General features: G+C 42.8%; 2 protein-coding genes across 2 annotated transcripts; one reads left to right on the plus strand and one right to left on the minus strand.

Moving 5' to 3' along the window:
- Window positions 1-1,492: 1,492 nt before the first annotated feature.
- On the plus strand, window positions 1,493-7,058 carry fosl1a (FOS like 1, AP-1 transcription factor subunit a). Its single transcript, XM_036547591.1, has 4 exons — window positions 1,493-1,824; window positions 2,500-2,766; window positions 4,707-4,814; window positions 5,296-7,058. The coding sequence occupies exons 1-4, from the start codon at window positions 1,738-1,740 to the stop codon at window positions 5,851-5,853; spliced, it is 1,020 nt and encodes a 339-aa protein (XP_036403484.1). The 5' UTR covers window positions 1,493-1,737; the 3' UTR covers window positions 5,854-7,058.
- A 4,895-nt stretch (window positions 7,059-11,953) lies between these two features.
- On the minus strand, window positions 11,954-16,605 carry ccdc85b (coiled-coil domain containing 85B). The gene has a single exon (XM_036548714.1). It carries the CDS (start codon window positions 15,286-15,288, stop codon window positions 14,686-14,688), a length of 603 nt encoding a protein of 200 aa, XP_036404607.1. The 5' UTR covers window positions 15,289-16,605; the 3' UTR covers window positions 11,954-14,685.
- Between the last annotated feature and the right edge of the window lie 1,888 nt (window positions 16,606-18,493).

The raw sequence follows: 18,493 nt of genomic DNA on the forward strand, positions 1-18,493 counted from the left end.
TCTATATTATGCTGATATTTTGCCCAGGGTGCCATACAAGCTAGAACCGCCACTCGTCTAGTCAAATACACAACGCAGTCTACACCCGTCACACAAGTATTTAATGTGATTCCATTTACCTCAAATCCACTATATAGCCTACTACCTTTCCCAACTCTAGAGAAGTAGCACTATCAAAAATTATGTTCTTTCAAACAACAATTTTCCGAATATCCTTGTGAAGTTAATGTATCTTCCCATATAAAGTGCGAACACATGGCACAGTCATAACTCCCAATTATTTACAAACATCTTAAAGCTTGTTTGTAATTGACGTCAGAGGCGCTGGAGGGCAGTAACGTTCTGTTCTCAGATTTTGCCACCTTGAAAACCGGAACACAACGTACAACGTACGTGCAGTCCGCAGCGCAGGCACGCACACTGTAGTTTTAGGAAGCAAGTGTATCGTTCGACTCAGGGTTAGCGATGTATCCTTCACTTTAGCTTAGGAATTCGTGGAGGTTTCACCTTTTCTGTTATTTACACTGTAATCTGACGCGTGTCCTCAGTTACCAGTGCCTTGGTATTTCCCCAAAGTGACAATGTATAGTATCTACACAGAATACTACAGTTGTTTTGGTGCTATTGCCATTTTATATACTGTATATCTGCAATGACCATGCTGGCTCTCTTTGTGTGTCCATGTCAAGATCTCTGTTTCAGCGACGCTCAAAGCGTTCAAAATTTAGAAAGCACTTACAGTAGGCCCCCTATGCAGGAATCCATTCTATGAAATATAATAAAAACTCGTTGAGTTTTATTATGACGCAAAGGGCTGGGACGCGCCTGGGGCTGTGGAAGGAACCGAAACTCTCTTTCCTCGGTCCAGTCGTTTGGCTTTGTCATTGGACTATTACCAAAGTGGTTAGCGGTGGGTGTTTAGACAAGTTAATTTCAACTATGCGAAGTAGGAGGCTTGGATATCTTCCGAAAGAAGGTATACCACAATAGTCAAACTATTATCCACAAATTAACGAGTGAAATTGTGGCGAAAGACATGCACATGAACGGATTGGCCCTAATCTTGATCACGCCTTGATTGACGACCTACCTCGCAGTATGCATACTGTGTGAAAGGTCGAACGTTCTTCGTGAACGTTTATTTCATTAGAAAACCAAACAGAGAAAAACGCGTTACAAACAACGGGGGAGCGTGAAACAGGTGTAGCACTAGACCTCTTACGGATAGAAGTAAAGGGGAGGGGTCCGATTCAACGTGCTCTGTCACAGGAATCCCGGCAAAACTTTTGAGAGGAAACTGTCCAAATATGGTCACTCGCGTCATTTACATGTGATTCGTCCCTTGACGAATGTCTGGCGGCACCATTTCCCGTAAATCCAGAGGGGCGTGCCATTATTTTGGCGTTTAGAAGTGTTTATAATTTCACGACCGTGCCAATTTCAGTCGGACCTATACGAACGAGTCACCGTATAGAATGTACCGTCTCAGTTTGCGTTGAGTTTTTGGTTATGTGGCTGGTTTAGTGAAGACGTAGTTAAATTACTGTTTCCTTATCCCCCTACCGAGTTCTCATTGGTTGGATTCTGCGGCACTCCCTCAACAAAGCGGGTTTCTTCACGTTTGAAAAGGACGGGCTGTGAACTCACTTTCAGAGTGTTGGTAGAAACAGAGTGTCACACGTACGGATTATTGTGAATCGTTAGACACTGTTTATTCAGGATAAATTTCTAAGAAGCATGTACCGCAACTACGGGAACTTGATGGATGAAACTGTAACGAACTCCGGAACCCTGGGTTCGTGCAGTTCTGCCCAGCAATCACAGGTGGGTCAAACGTTGTTTGTAGGGTATACCCTGTTTTGGAGTACATATCTCTGGATAGAACTTGTATTTTAGAATATACTGAAATGTATAACATCTTACGAAAGGTAACGCGGTCGGATCGATTTCTTTTTTTTTTTGAATGAATATGTCTTTGAATGAACATGTATGGTACACATACTGATCAATATTATTCGTGTAGTTACTATATAGGGACAATTCATGAGAAAAATGCTACTACAATTTGTGAAATTACTATTACATGTGGTAACGTCACATGTCTCCCACACCGGTTTTGCTGTGCCCTGGGGTTATTGGCATTTTACAGGTCTACAGGTAAGATGTGGGCACAGTGCTTTGCTAAGAATAAACTTTTATTGTTGTTAACGTTTGCAAGCTTGAGTGTTAACTTGCTTACTCTTCAAACATTTTTACAATAATATTCACCTGTTGGACATACACAAGTGGAGATATCGCCAATAGATGCTTCCTCCAAGTGAAGCTAATAAAACCGCTATTAGTAAAAATAATGATAAGTATTACAATTGCCATTATATTATAAGTAAGTTCTCATCACCCTACACTAGGAGTGAAATAGAAATGCTTGGGAGGTATGTCTCAGTGCTTTTGCGGGCTGGAATGGTTTGTGTAACCTCCTTACCTGTTTCTGTTCTCCAGAGGAAGTTTTTTGGGGGAAGAGACACCCAGTTTGTTCCCAACCTGGACACCGTCACCTCCAGGCAGGATCTGCACTGGCTGGTTCAGCCCTTGCTTGCGCCCACCGCTGGCACAGCCGGACCACCCCACCCCCCCTTTCCCCCACCCAGGGGGCCCCACCCCCTGCCATCAAACCCCTCCCAGGCGCACCTGGTTCGGCCAGGGGTCATAAGGGCGGTCGGAGGGGCGCAAGTGGTGACGACAGCGAGGAGGAGAAATGATGAATTTGTAAGTGTGCTGTCGAGCGCAGCCATGCATGTCTGTGAGTAAGCATGTGTGTGTAGAGTGGATGTGGAGTCACAAGAGACAAGAGTGTGTGAGTGTGTATGTGTGTGTAGCCAAAATGGATTCAGAAGAGAGACAATGGCAATAAACCCAGAGGATGTGAGTGATAAGGGAGAGCTGGGAGGTGTAGTCCTGGCAGTGAGACCGCGATATGGAAGGAGAGGGGGAGCTGTGGCTAGTACCCTTGTGCCCTCTCAATTGCGTAGGCTTGCTATGCTAACAGTGGCGGCAGTGTAAATTACTGGTAAGGAGGAGGCCTCATAACCGAAAGGTTGCTGGTTTGAATCCCCATTGGGGCACTGCTGTTGTACCCTTGGGCAAGGTACCCTATGCAGAATTGCCTCAGTAACTGTCCAGCTCTATAAATGGACATAATTGTAACCTATGTAAGTTGCTCTGAATAAGACCATCTGCTAAATGACAGTAATGTAATAATTTAATGTAACAGGGCTAAAGCAAGTAAAGGCACTTCCAGTGTGAATCTTCATACTGATGAGGAAGAGTAGTAGATGAGGCAGGGGCAGGTGAGTGTGCCCCATGCTATATCCTGTGATGTGTTATAGATGCACACATATACCCTGTGATTGCCACTTTGGTAAGCAGCCCCAATACGCTGGGGTGCCAGAAAAACTAGGGGAACTGAGCTTAACACAGAAGGCACTGGGTAGGGAGAGACTCTGCAGGAATGATTTGGGGTTTGAATCCTTTACGGGGGAAAAATAGCCAGCGTGACTCTTACCAAACTCAGGAGTACCTGGGAAACCAGAATAAGGATTTTAGTCAACATAGAATTGAGTGAGAGCTGGTGAAAAGGAAGGAGAGCTGGTGAAAAGAAAGAGTCAGAGGTAGTTTGACCTCAGACAGAAGTGAAACATCCTTTGACTTTGCCAGAAGGCACATTACTCTTTGTTACTCTGTACAAATATATAGACTTTTTTCAAGTGACTCTGGCCTTCAGCAGAAGTACTTTCTGTATAATGTACAGATTTCTGAGAGGTTTTAATATCACATAACAGCCTGCCCTCCTGTTCAGTGGGGTACTTTTCCACTCACTTTTGATGTGATGAAAGTAAAATGATGTTGGGTCATACCAGACAGGGTGCATCAAAAATCTTGAATTACACCGGAAATGTGGCATAATACACAGAGCCCAGGTGTGAGTTCAAGGGGTGAACATGATGGTACAGGAAGTAGGCTATCATGTGACTCATTGGGGCTGGTCACACCTGACTCACACCTGAGTCACCAAAGGGGGTCTGAGAATGAGTCATACCAGCATAAGGGAGATGGACTAAGGGAAAGGGTTGTGATTGTATGATGAAATCCACTGGAAGGAGTTACAAATGTAAGGAGAAAGGCTACATGCAGAAAACGGAGAAACCTGTCCCATCGAAGAAACCCAGAAACGTACGGTAATAAACACTGCTGCCACAAAGCTGAAAAACATCAGTTGCAAGGGCATTGTTTAAACATTTTTGGACATTCTAAGATGACTAAATTGAACTTTTCAATTTTTACCAGTGCTTTTATGCAGAGTTAAAAACACTGGTTAAATCCCTCTCACCACCTGGGTAGCAAGTTTCCAATGCATATAAATACGGGGAAAAATACCTGGGTCTGTTCCAAAACAGCGTAAAGTGTTGTATCGAAGTTGCATCATCAGTAGGGTGCAGAGCTCTTCTTTAAAAAGAATGACCTGTGATCTGAAGTTGGCTTACTGGTTTGGGCATGTTTGTGTCCATAAAGGTCTTTGTCTTTTGTGGAGTAAATTCTCCATGTGATCTCCTACCTTCTTCTCCGTCTCATTGTTGAGTAAAATCATTTTTGCTATGCCCATTTTTCAGAAAGCATATTGATTCTCTCCTGTTCTTCTCTTTCTTTAGCTGTCCCCGGAGGATTTGGAGAAGCGGAAACTTCGCAGGGAGCGGAACAAGATAGCTGCCGCCCGGTGCCGGAACCGGCGGCGTGAGCTGACGGAGAGCCTACAGAAGGTAAGTTTCTCCTGGCGTGGTAACAGCTACGCTCATTTATGTGTGAAAACTGCTGCAACGCGCTGGCAGGTAGTAAAATCGGACTAGCAGTTACATTCCACAGCTGTGTGGAAAGTAACTGCTGTTAGCTGTGTACTTACAGACATGTGCAGCACACAGACCTGTAGTAAGTCACTGAATCATGACACAAACTTACTTGGGGTGCTGTGACTGTGCTGATAAGGCAGCAGTGTGGCATAGTGGAGCAAGGCTTGTAACCAGAAGATGCCTGGTTCAATCCCCTACTGGGTCAAGGTACATTGCTGCTGTACCCTTGGGCAAGTTGCTTAACCCAGAATTGGTTCAGTAAATATCCAACTGTATAAAAGGATAGAAATGTAACCTATGTAAGTCGCTCTGGATATGAGCATCCGCTAAATGACAATAGTGTGATATAATGTAATTAAATGAATGACCGCTGGTCCTGCTCTTTCCCCCTTAGGAGACAGAGGAGCTGGAGGCCGATAAAGCTCGCCTACAGAAGGAAATAGCCAATCTGCAGAAAGAGAAGGAGAGGCTGCAGCTGGTTCTGGAGGCCCACCGGCCCATTTGCAAGATCCTGGACTCGGACTCGGACTCTGAAACCTGCTCAGCGCTCTTCCCTGTGCGGGTGGCCGATTCCGATCTGCCTGGCCCTTTGTCGCGGACCGAGAAACCCAAGCCGAAAATCACCCTCCCACCAGCAACGTTGGCCCCCACTGTTTCCACCGCCCCCTCTGGCCCACCGGATTCTGAGTCCCTGCACACCCCGATCTTCATCTGCACGCCCTCCCTGACCCCCTTCACCACCAGCCTGGTCTTCACCTACCCCTCCGCTCCCCTGGACGCTGGCGACGCAGCCGGCCCCTCCCACCATCAGGGCTCGCCTGCCTCCTCTCCGCTTGGTATGGCCCAGCAGCCCCAGTGCCCCCAGCCGTGTGGTGTTGCCCATCGCCGTAGCAGCAGCAGCGGAGACCAATCAGATCGCTCCCTCAGCTCTCCCACTGTGCTCATGCTGTGACGGTGTCTGTGGCATCAGACAGCACACAGCACGCTAAGACTACAAACCCCACAAAGACAGACACAAGAACAGACAATGGTGATCTGTCATTTAATACAGCTGATCAGTGAAGAGGTTTCTAGGATGCGAAACGTGCAGCGCTCATGCATTGATTCAGGAGAACACCAGACAGGGGCTTTCCAATGACTCATGTACACATAATCACTTCCCAGCAAAAACTAACATCCATTTACCTAAACAGGATGTTTCATTCTTATTACAAAGAAACACCCAGCGGTGGCTTACCGTATGTTTTGTCATGGCCATTTCAAATCCTGTGTGTTGCATATTTAATTCTAAATTTGTAATGTTACCTGCCTTCATTGGTCAAATTGAGTGACTTCCAGAGGACCTAGCCGCTAGCCACGTAGTTACCGACCGGATATTACATTACATTACATGCATTTAGCAGACAATCTTACCCAGAGTGACATCCAGCACAATAGAACACAAGTGTAACCATTCAGTTAACTGAATAACAGTGTCAGACCAGGCTAGCAACACACAGACCAGTGAGTGTGAGCATAACACCATTCAAGCCCTACCATAAATTGACTTGTGCAACCTGACAGGGAACAGAAGCTAAGTACCCTAGAACATAGATTCCAAAACACATCACAATATGACATATAAAATAAGCATCAATCCTAGAGGTGGCAGGTGTTAGGGGTGGGGATTGAGGTGAAACCAAGATGCAGTCTGAAGAGGTGGATCTTCAGTCTGCGACAGAAGATGGCCAGGGATTCCGCTGCCCTGACCTCCGTGGGAAGTTTATTCCACTATTGAGGGACCAGTACAGACAGGGATCACGTCTGAGATGAACTACCTTGTCAGGGCGGGATAGTCAGTTGCCCTGTCTTGACATATTGGCTGCCTCCGCCTCCTGTCACTACCCTGCACTGAGAGCCAATCCAAGGCTGTTTCTGACAAAGGGGCCTACAAACAAAAAAAGTGCACTCCCTCAGCTACAAGAGAAACAAACACACACATAAACTAGGGCTGGGTATTGGCACAGATGCCCCGATTCGATTAGATTCAGATTCACAAGCTAACGATTCGATTAAATCCGATTTGACTCAGTTCCGTTTCGATATCGATTCGATAAGAATGAGATATGAAATACTATATAGCAGCTTTCCATATTTGGAGAGATGTTTAAAAAGCTCTAAAGGGAACACAAATTTACAAATGGAGAGTCACTGGAAATTGTGAAAATCACTAAAGAAAAGGCCAAAGGCTTGTACAGTCATATGCTGCTTAACGTCCATTCGGACAATGTCTGTTCGCATATACGTCCGTAGTCCCATAATGTTATAATAAAATTTTAAAATCCCGATCGCAGTACGGGACGCAGACGTAACCGGACGTAGTGAAGGCAGTGCTTCCCGCACGCAACACGTCTATCTCATGTCTCATGGATATAAAGAGATTGCGCTGCCAGGCGTATAATGCTACAGTACATAGTATACCGTATAATACTTATGCCTTGATAGTCATAATAAACGCCTATGCTAATGTCTTATGTAGCCTATGTACTGTACTTTCTATCGTTGTTTTAATGTGCATACTTACAATTAAAAAGTTTGCCGTATAACAGTGTATGCTTCGACTCGTAAGCAGCAGCATCCCATATCGTGCCTATTCCATATAGGTTTGCTAAGTGTATAGCATGGTGTTTGCACAACGTCCAAATCACATAACGTCCAGAACGTATCGTGGACGTTAAGCGACGCATGGCTGTATACCAAAGTCTTTTTATTTGAGGAACACATAGGTATAGTTCCTTAAAAACAAAACCAACTTGTATCACTGCCTACTTATTAATGACACGAAGCAGCAATGTGTTTGCATCAGTTCGCTCCGGGAAAGATGGTTTGTAAGGTAGCCACAATGACTGACAAAACGTAGCTGACTGCCAATAGCAACTTTGCAATTGTGAACGTTTTCTTGCTAGCCTAATATGAACAACTAGCTAGCTAGCTAACGAACATGAACAACTACGTTTCTCTTGAATTGTGCTAAATTACACTGCATTCGTTAGCAAGTGTTGCGGTTCAGTTTAGCTAGCTAGCTAGTTAGTAATTGCCTTTAATCCGACAGTTAGGCTATGTCAGGCCCGTCTATTTAATTCTTTGGCTATGTGAACCTAGAAAACCGGAAAAAATGCATATTTGCCTAAAAGATTGATCCATAAATTTTACAGATCGATATCGAATCTGACGAATTTAAAAAAAAAAAAAAAAAAAACGATTAATCGAAAGAAAAAAAAACCCCGATATTTTTGCACACGCCTAACATAAACGTGCCTTGAGAATCCCTGCCCTGACACCCATGTCTTCATTCCTGCTCCCTGGCTGCTGCCATGACAATATGGCCACCTGAGACCAGAAAGATTAGAATCATTGGAAGCCTTTATGCTTCCAAAAATAAAACATGTCTGATGATGCTCTAGATGTTTTTAGAGCAAGATGATAATATTGATATTGATATTAATATAACAGACAATAGGTCAGCGCAGTAGCCTCTGATTGGTCACACATACAGTATTATGGCTAGATTAGTCAGTCGACTAGTCTCTGATTAACTGGTCATGCCACATAAACAGATACTGGTTTTTTGGAATAGGCTGTAGGGTCAGCCTGCACTCAAAGCAAATGCCTTGTTTACTCAGCCACTTGGAAACTAATGCCTATTATTTTTGACAGGACACTGAGAAAATTATCACTTGGCCTGTAAAAGCTTGCAGTTTTACCACGAGAGCCTATGGAAGAGACTGCTTTTAGCTCCCAGAATGCTGCGGTGAAGTGGTTACATCTGGGAACAGAATTGGCATTTTACATGTCATTGACAGCAACACTAAAGCACTTCTTCTGCCAGTAAAATTGCACAGCAAAGCTGACAGAGTGAATACCACAGTTACAGTCTTGATTCTGTCATCTCATTGGAAATCAATCAATCAATTTTAATTGATAAGAACTACAATAAATATACATCAGATAAAACTCAGTAGAAATACACACACTAAAATCTTAGCACTCATAACCAATAACATATTTGTTGTCAGAGTGATTTGTAGCCCTTTCCCTGTGCTAAAGCAATTAAATGTAGTTTAATGTGTCTTTAACTGTTTAGTTTTTGAACTTCACTACATAATATTGGTGTTAGGTTAGACATCAGTATCAAAGCTGTTCAAGAACTATACTGCGTAAAAAGATAAAATCCACTATTATATCCTGCTTGCAGTTTTACAATCTAACACTAGGGGGAGTAAAAAATAGAGTACTTCAGTTGTGGTTGATTAAATGAAGCCACCTCTGATATTTGTGATTTGAATATGGAAAGTGATAAAGTACATGAACAAGATGTGAACATGAACAAAATATGTCACATAATATTACGTAATTATATAAGACTGTATCTTACAGTTTGTTGCACCTTACTGTTCTCAAATGACAAGTTACAAATTTCCATAATCTACAGCAATGGAATTCAAGCTGTTTTAAAACATTTTGTATCGTATATGTACAATGTATTTAAATAATATATACAATAATTTTATATTTTTATGTGCATCAGAAAGTATGAGAAGAAAAAGTGACCAAAATCTGTATTTATTGATGAGAGAAAATTTTAATTTCCATTATTTATTTTTCACTACACCAAAATGAGGTGGATGAATGTGCTTCATTCTGTCCTTGCAAACGATTTGTCAGCTTCATGGGATAAAATAAAGAGACTGAAAATGACTGAATAATGTGCATGCTTCACAGAAAAGGGGAAGAGAGGAGAATATCTTTATTCTTCATTCCTCATTTACTCAAACATTGTAATACATACAGAAACCTCTATATTTATTCATAGCCCTCACGGAATAGGAATAAAACACAATATGATAAAACAAAAGGTCTTGAATTGTGTATGATGATATCATTAATGTTAAAATGAGGAGCCTAGCTGGGTTGAATGGCCTGTTCTTGTCATTAAACTTAATTTGTTCATATGGTCTGTTATACTTAATCTTAACAGCAATACCTAGTGCAATGCCATATTGTTCACAGATAACAAAGTTTAGAAAACATTCAGGTGTAAGGTGTGGTGTAATGGTAAGGAACAGGGCTCATAAGCAAAAGGTTACTTTTTTATTCCCTGCTGGGATACTGCTGTTGTACCCTTGGGCAAGGTACTTAACCCATGGTTTCCTCTGCTGTATGGTTTGTAAGTTGATCTGGAAATGTAAATGTAATCTCTTAAATGACATCCATCAAAATAAAGTCCACACACATGCTGGAATTTCAGGAGAAACTTGTGTAGATACATATAAATAGGCTTCCTGCAGCCTGGAGAAGTGCAAATTCTTTTGATATTTTCATGCCTTGTCTGTGGAGAGAAACAGCATGCATGGGTTCCCTTTAGGTTGGCATAAACAGTAGGTCTGTGACTGCTATCATATCAGTAGGTGTATTTTAATTTAAAGGGACACTCAGTGAAAATTTACAATAGATGGCTTACACTTAGTGAGGACTAGGTAGAGTGCATACACATTATGCCTGTTGAAGAAACCTATGAAACATAATTCCAATCTGTCTCAGCATCTCCACATAGACACTACGCAGAGTTCAGAGCTTAAGCCCAGTCTTACCCCTCAGAGCACTGGTTTTGAAAGGCCCCAGATGTTATGTTTAGGAGAAGACAGCATCTTGAGAATCATTTTGTGTGAAGAAATCACCTGCAAATGGCTAAATGTCTCTTTACACCTTATTTTGCAAATTATGAGTGTGCAAACACATGTCATGTCACAAAATAAGCTGGTTGCCCATTTTAGGATTGTCAGTGGGTCCTTTCATGCGCGAGAAGAAAAGGGCTATGGGCTGACGAACACCAGCAGCAGTGATGCCATTTATTTTGACACAAGAGGGCGCTCTCTTGCATATTTCTTTTAGGCCGCCATTGAGATGGAAGGGTTCGGAGGTACCGTAAATATGATCAAAACCGTAAATATGATCGAAACCCGCTGAATTCACACATTAGCCACACTGACACCAAGAGGCCTAAAAGTGTAAATACATTATTCCGTCTACCTGAAAGAAAGCTTTCATGTCTCTATTTCTCTGATTCTGCCTATCTACCACAAACTGAGCACAAATGGGTCTCTTGGATGTCTGAATTAATGCCAACATTAACCCTGTTCTTAACTCTCTTTATCAAATTCTCTTGCTTCCATGCCTTTTGTATTGTCTCCACTCTGCACTCCTAAGTGGATTAGGCTTCTGTTTCTCATTGTTTAACCCACCCTACACATGGCCTAGGGTATTCTAAGAAACTTGACTGTCAGTTTCCCTGTGTTTTTTTTTTTATGTAATCAGTCAAAACTGGTCTTGTTTCAGGTGGTGGGCACACTTGCTTCTTTGTATTCTGCCATCTTTTATTTTTGGTAGCCCCTGGATATGAGTACAGCAGAGTCACTAGTATTACAGGGGAAACGACCCATATATTATGTCAGTAGTTAAAAACTAGTAACCAGTAATTATGTGAAGAGATCTAGCCTGGGGTTTGAGTACAATTTTGATCACATATCATAGTATGTACTCAGCTGCTAGCTCTTTAAGCACCATGCCTGTTTTAGATAGCTTGGTTAGCCCAATGCTATACTATGCTATGCCATACGGATACATGCAATGGTTAGCTGTGTCATGTAGCCACCAATGACTTCAAGGGGAAGTGGTCTTAGCTTAAGAAGACACAGAAGTGAGACTGCTGCTACTGTAGGTAGTGCAGCAACATTATTGTAGCTGTTATAAGAACATGACAGCATCCCACGGCATTATATGGTCATTTAAATCTTTCTGATTTACTCTAAAATCAAGATGGATTCAGTTTTCATTTGCCTCCATACTATGGTGCACTAATTTGGCAGGCTGGAGTGATCTGAGAGGAAATTGTCTGTATTCAGCTCATCCCAGTCGTCCCCCTAGCCACTCGGCTGGACTCTTTAAAATACTCCCCATTTCCTGCTGAGTGCTGTTACCACTGGTGACCATGAGGGGGGGGGGGGGGGGGGAGTCAGCCTGCTGTTTCCTTTTAGGATGTCCTGAGTACAGATGTTCCCCTAGCAACACACACACACACACATTGCCACACATGCACATACACACAGAACATTGCTCCAGATTCCTGTATCCATCTCTTCTTACTACAGACGCCGATATGCAGGTGACTAAGAACAGTTACTCTTTATGCATGCTGTGCTCATGTGCTGCCAGTCAGATGAAATCCGTTGGAATGTGCTTCCCCTGAAGGAAGCACAGGAGACTGGGGTAGAATCAGGGAGAGAGTGGGGGTGGGGTAGACACTTCAGCCCTATAGAATAAACCTGAGAAAAGGTTTCTGCTCAGAGGGTTTACTGCGTGGTTGTAAAAAGTACTGTTGTGCGCTTGAGCCAGAGGCTCATATTTCTCTTCATCCCCTTGATGGAGACATCCTAATGTAGGGAATGGTAATGCTGTAAATAAACAGCCCATGTGCTGCCATCTGCCTCACCAATCAGGAAAAAAAACACATGATGAGAATCTATAAGAACATGACAGATGGAAGGGGGGGGGGGGCAGAAGAGAAGGAGAAAGACGAGAGGAAGAAAAAAGAGGAAAAGGAAAGTAAGAAAGAGAAGAGCAGGAGGTTGCTGAGACTGTGTGTAGAGATAGCCAAATTCATGGACAGGGAATGAGGGTGGAAAAAGAAGAGATGAAGGGGGAGAGGAGACACTGAGGGAGTTTATGGACCCAGTGACCCTTCAGTTGCCAGACACACAGGTCCTCTGTTGCTCTCCCTTTCTCCACTTAAATGAGTGACCTCGATTCACAAGACTTGCATTAAGGCTGGCATTAAGTCTGAGTGCAAGTGGGGCCAGAAAGTGATTCAGTGCTAGACAGAGGGAGTACAGACAAAATATATGTGTGCCTGTATTAGTGTGAGTGATCGTGGTTGTCAGTAAGTCCTATCTTACAGGTGACAGAGGAAAGGGAATAGGGTAGGCCCATCCACAGCTTTCAATTGACCATGCTGTAGAAGGAGCAGACACCTTTGGACTAAGTAATAGGCCTGTGAAGTACTCCAAAAGCAAGCAGCACCTGTTAAAGTAGATCTGTGTGTGTGTGTATGTGTATGTGTGTGTGTGTGTGTGTGCATGTGTTGTGTGCAACCGGGACCAAGAAGACCACCACAACACTGTGTGTCTCAGTGTATTTTGAGCTCTCCTGCTCACTAATAGCATAGCCCACCAATTACAGCCAGCCACACAGCCAACACTAGCCAATCAGGGAGCACAGTTTACATAGTTAAAACACAAATCATAATCATTAAAAATAATACTGATAATGATGATGATGTTAACAATAATAATCCAACACTCAAAACAAAATCAACACAAAACAAAACCACTTTGTAAATGACAGTGATATGTAAATGATATAGAATCAACTACAGTGAAGTTAATAATAATATAAGAATCATAATAATAGAATGTAAATATTGTATTTAAAACATTTCTTAGTAACACCAAATGGGCACAGATTAACTGAAATAGTATGGATGATCCCCAGCAGTTCCCAGTGTTTCAGACCAGTGTACTGTACAAACCAAACTCTTAGTTCCAGCTCAGAATAACATACCATGAGGTTGTGCAGATGCAGTACACTACTGCACAAGCACAGTACATAATAATCCAGTAGGACCCAGCTAAGCATGTTTTTATCCCTGACAAATTCAGTGCAATGTGGGTGTAAACACAGTACATCACGTCAGTGCCTGACTGTTACAAAGCCCCCAGGTCAGTGCATCACAGAGAGTGCTTTTACTACAGTGCCATTTCCTGGACTATGGGGGAAATCTAGGGGTGTCTTGGAAAACATTTACTATATTTGCTTTTTTAGTTACAGAATCCCTTTATAAACTCATAGAATCCAATCTGTGATTGACTAATGGAGGACAGCACTGAAAACTTGACAACCCATTCTTTATAAAGCTGAGTCTTTTCACAAACAGTTTTCCAATCATTACTTTGTGCCAGCTATCATGGCTTTCCAGGACACACCCATCAATGGAATTAAATGATTTTTGATTCTGCTCCGATTTGATCACATTCTACAGAACTGCAGGCCAGTTCGCTTCAAGCTAGGTTCAAATGTATTAAAGCTGATGAACTCATTTTAGCCTTGTCCACTACAGGTTAGCATGAAAAAGTTTAGCAAAGTCTGCCCAGTGCACATAAACAAACCTATTCCAGTTCAATTGTTTTGGCTATTCACTCCCTCTGAATAGTTATTTTCCATATCCATTTTTTTCTACACCCATATATCAGCTATAATTGTTAATATATTCATACAACTCCATTTTTAAAACAATCATTGGCATAATTCATCTTTCACTTTCAGCTTTGAACTTCTCTTAAATTTAACACCACACTGATACTCCTCTGAATCGCGCTGGTTCTTTTCTCTGTAATATCCTCATTCCATTCGTTTTACATTAGTTGTGAGGAGACAGAAATGACATTTCTTTAGCAGAATTTGCCTTTATCCTTCTGTGGAAGTTTAAACGTCCTACTAAACGAGTGCCCCGTTTTATACAAAAGCTTCAGGAGGCCGACACTCAGTCGTGTTCTATGTGAATTGATTAACATTGTAAACTATTTTCCCTCTGAGAAGGTTGGCATAAAACTCTTTTGCAGCGATCTCCATGCGACTCTCACTCGTTTCCGCCCAGGAGTATGGTGGGAGTGATGCGGCCTCCGGCAGGACGTCAGTCATCAGGTGAACAAACCAGGTGAAGTTGATCCGGACTACCGACGCTGCCGGTGCTGGAACTTCCATCGCCCAAGTCGCGAGCCACCATGCACGGCAAACTGAGCTCGGTCGACCCGCCGGGGCTGGAGTCGCTCCTGCTGACGCATTCCTCCTCTAGCACCAGGCAAAGCTCCTTCAGGTCCAAATTCTCCTTCACCAGGCCGTCCTGCAGCCTTTCCAGATCGGCCAGTTTCTTCAGATACCCGCCCAGGTCTTCTCGCATCACTTTGGCGGCGTGGTGGCCGAAGAGTTGCCATTCGCGTGCCAGCTTCTTCACTTTCAGCCGGTCGTCGTCCAAGAAGCAGCATAAATCGCGCAGTTCTTGGTTTTCTTCCTGAAGCCGCTGGTTTATAACTTTAAGCTCTCGAATTTCAAGCAAATGACCCTGCAATTGTTTGTTGACCTCTTTGATCAGTCGGCCTCGCTGTATGAGGGCTGATATCTTGTCTGACTCCTCTTTACGAAGTCGGCTCACCAGCTCCTCCTTAGAGCATGCAAGCAAATCCTCATCAGACATCTTGGACAACTCTCGGTTGAAAATCTCACTGTCACTGCCCATTTTTGTGGTTGTATCGATCTCTCAATATCCTGATGAGGACTATGGCTATGAATGTTGAGTTGCAACACAACAATACAGGCGTATCGGTAAATATTGTTTTTAAAAAATCAAAGCCCCTCAGTTGACAAGGTCTTGCTATTTCTCTCAAATAAAAAATATACAATCGTTTAACATTAGACTCTGATAAATAAATTGAAACATTTTACAAATATGTAATATTTTTGTTGTTAAATATTCCATAGGCATTCTCTTTCATTTACCTGATAAAATATATCAGTCCCCCAATGTTGACAAGAACGTGATGGTCAAAATACAAAATTATTCCAACGTCGAAGCGCTTGAATTTTGATAACGACCATAAATTTGCTGTATGTAAGAGAATCTTCTGTCACAGCATCTCCATCTTAGCTTTTTTTTTGCCCAGAGCACTCCTACTTTCCTTTCGCCACGGCTTTGAAAGTGGGCTATGAAACTCTGCTCTTCCTTATCGTTTAGGCACGAGTAGGGGCGGTAACGTTGTGCTGGTCTATCTACAGTTTATAGTTTCGTGTACGCCGCTCGTTGCCCTATCATGGCAAACACGGGACACAGTAGCTACAATGATGATAAATGACATCAATGTCTTATTACCACAAATACTGACGTGCAGTAAATCCGAGGCACGCGTTCGTTGCTTCTCGAGTGATGGTGTTCCACACGGGTCGGATTGTGCCCAGAACAGGGTGCTCCTCTGTGGTACAGATACTCTGAGGTCGACCCCCCAGTGTCAGCGCAGTTACACTAAACAAAATATTTTCTTAAAATATATCTTAAAAATACCACTGAATAAAAACATGCGGATCTCTACGTACGTTTCTGTGTCGTCCTTTCATCAACAATCACAATGTCCGCTTGGCTCTCACTTCTTTGGCGGATGCGGCTCTTTCTCTAAACCTCGGTCCCTGTCCTCGTTCCACTAATTTCCAAAAAACTCTGATCGTTATGTCTGGTGGGATTAAAAAGACCCCTTCCCCGGAAAACAAATAAAATCGCTGAGCACGCAGCGATAATCGTCGCTGTTCCTCATAAAATAAATAAATAAATAAATAGAAATAAAAATGTAGGACAGGCAGAATCGATATTGCCCCCTCCTCGATTTTCTCAGAAATACAGGCGATCCTGGAGGAAAACAATATTGTCCAACAAACCTCAGACACCCATCAGAAAAGGTTGTTACCAATCACTTCAAAACACGTACTTAAAATCCGAATATTGACGGATTATGGCAGAATTTCCGTACGTGTGTTAGTGGCGGAGGCGGCATCTGTAATGTCGTCCTCTTTCTCTTGCTTTCCCTTTCTCCCCCTCCCTCTCCCTCCCTCGTTTTGGTCTTCCTTTACGGTAAGAATTCGTATTGTACCACATGGAAAAAATGACATCATTTTGTCACACTGACATTAACAATTTTACTGTACTGTGTGTTTGGGTCAGATGGAATTCAGCGACTCTAAGAAAGACAGCTATGCAAAAAAGATGAAAAAAATAAAATTAAAATATATTAACGGAAATTTTCCCTACATTTTCTAAACTGTATACGTTTATTTAAATATGTTTATTGGCATCATATTTTTTATTATGTTTTGTGGAAGACATTCCTATAAACGACCTTTGTAAAAATATTTATTATTCCCTCATATGAGTAGTCACACAAACAGATTTAAACACCATATACAACATGCATACACACAGACGGAAAATGTAACAATAGGCTATTCTCTGGTATAAACCGTGGTATTTGACCACATCCTTCCGCCCACTACTCAAACCCTATTGTCACAGTGAGATCATAACAATGAGGGGTGTTAGCAAAAACTGAAGGCAGAAAGAGAGAGAGGGACAATATGTGCGTATGCATGCAGGCATGTGTGTGTGTGTGCATGTTTTGTAGGGGGCACATTTATGGATCAGTGATGGAGGAAGAGAGATGTTGGGATTTTGGGGCAGTTAGAGAAAGAAGGGAAAACAGAGAGAAAGAGTGAGAGGGGAAGGTATAAAACAAACAAAACAAAAAAAAATCGTTGACTGTGCCATTTTCCCTTTGTGATTTTGAAGGGCGCAGAATGAAACAGTGAAAGAGAGGCGGGGGTGGGGTGTGGGGTGGAGTGAGAAAAGGGATTTGGGGGGATTTATGCAGCTTAATCTCTTGAGGGAAAGAGGGGGAAAGTGCGTACTCATTCAACCACATACAGTACTGTGATGAACTGTGAACAAACTGACTGATTGTGGGCGTGGTATAGGGGGGGGGGGGGTGCTGAACAGTGGCGGGGGAAGCAATCAGAGTAATGAGGCGCACCTGAGAGGTGGTTTGAAGGGTGGAGATGTAAGGAAACAGGAGGTGTGTCGGGACGAGTGTGTGTGGCGCTGGAGGTGTTTTGGAGTCGTTTCTAAGTCGGTCGCGGTTGTTAGAGTCGCTGCCGATGAAGATAGTCAGCTAGGATAGAGACAGTAAATGTGAGCGTAGTTTACGTAGTGGGGTCGGGATAGGAGCGCCGCGCTGCTAAGTGATTACTCGCCCCGCTTCAGCTCGCTGTGGTACAAGTTTAGTGATCTCTCCCTCTGTTCATACACCTGACAAAGCTCCCGTCTCTGAGGTGCAGTCCATAAACGCCACGACCCGAGGGAGGGTCTGAACGTGTATAGGGGAGTTCCCTTTTTAACTATTCTTTAAATGTTTTGTATTGTCTTTTTCCAGTGCTTGTTGTATTACTTTCCCCAGACTATTCTCTGTGGCTGGATATTATTGTGGGGGGTGCATCTAGCTGGGCGGTTATGTTGTGTGGGGTGGGCTGTAATTTGAAGTGCCTTATATTGACTGTGACTTTGCAGTGGTTTTGCTGTGTTGTGCCTATTTATTAAGTGTGGTAGCCTTTTTGTTAAGACAGTGAGTGTGATATCCCGTCCCTGTTATTTGGTCCTGTACTCTGTATCTTACAAATGGAGTGTCTGGCTTATGAACTCTCAATAAAGTATATATTTTAAATAATCCATGCCATCTGGTTCCAGGTGTATGAGTGTGCAACCTCTGGTTTGGCTGAAAGCAGGGGCAGTTGAAATTTCAATCAGTGATAGCCCCATTTGGGTTCATTATAGTACCAAACAAATACATTCCAGCACTGCTCACTGGAAAGAACATCACAGACTTAAATCACATTTGATATAAAAAGTT

The sequence above is a fragment of the Megalops cyprinoides genome, chromosome 16, assembly GCF_013368585.1.
Source record: "Megalops cyprinoides isolate fMegCyp1 chromosome 16, fMegCyp1.pri, whole genome shotgun sequence".
In the NCBI taxonomy this organism is placed as follows: Eukaryota; Metazoa; Chordata; class Actinopteri; order Elopiformes; family Megalopidae; genus Megalops; species Megalops cyprinoides.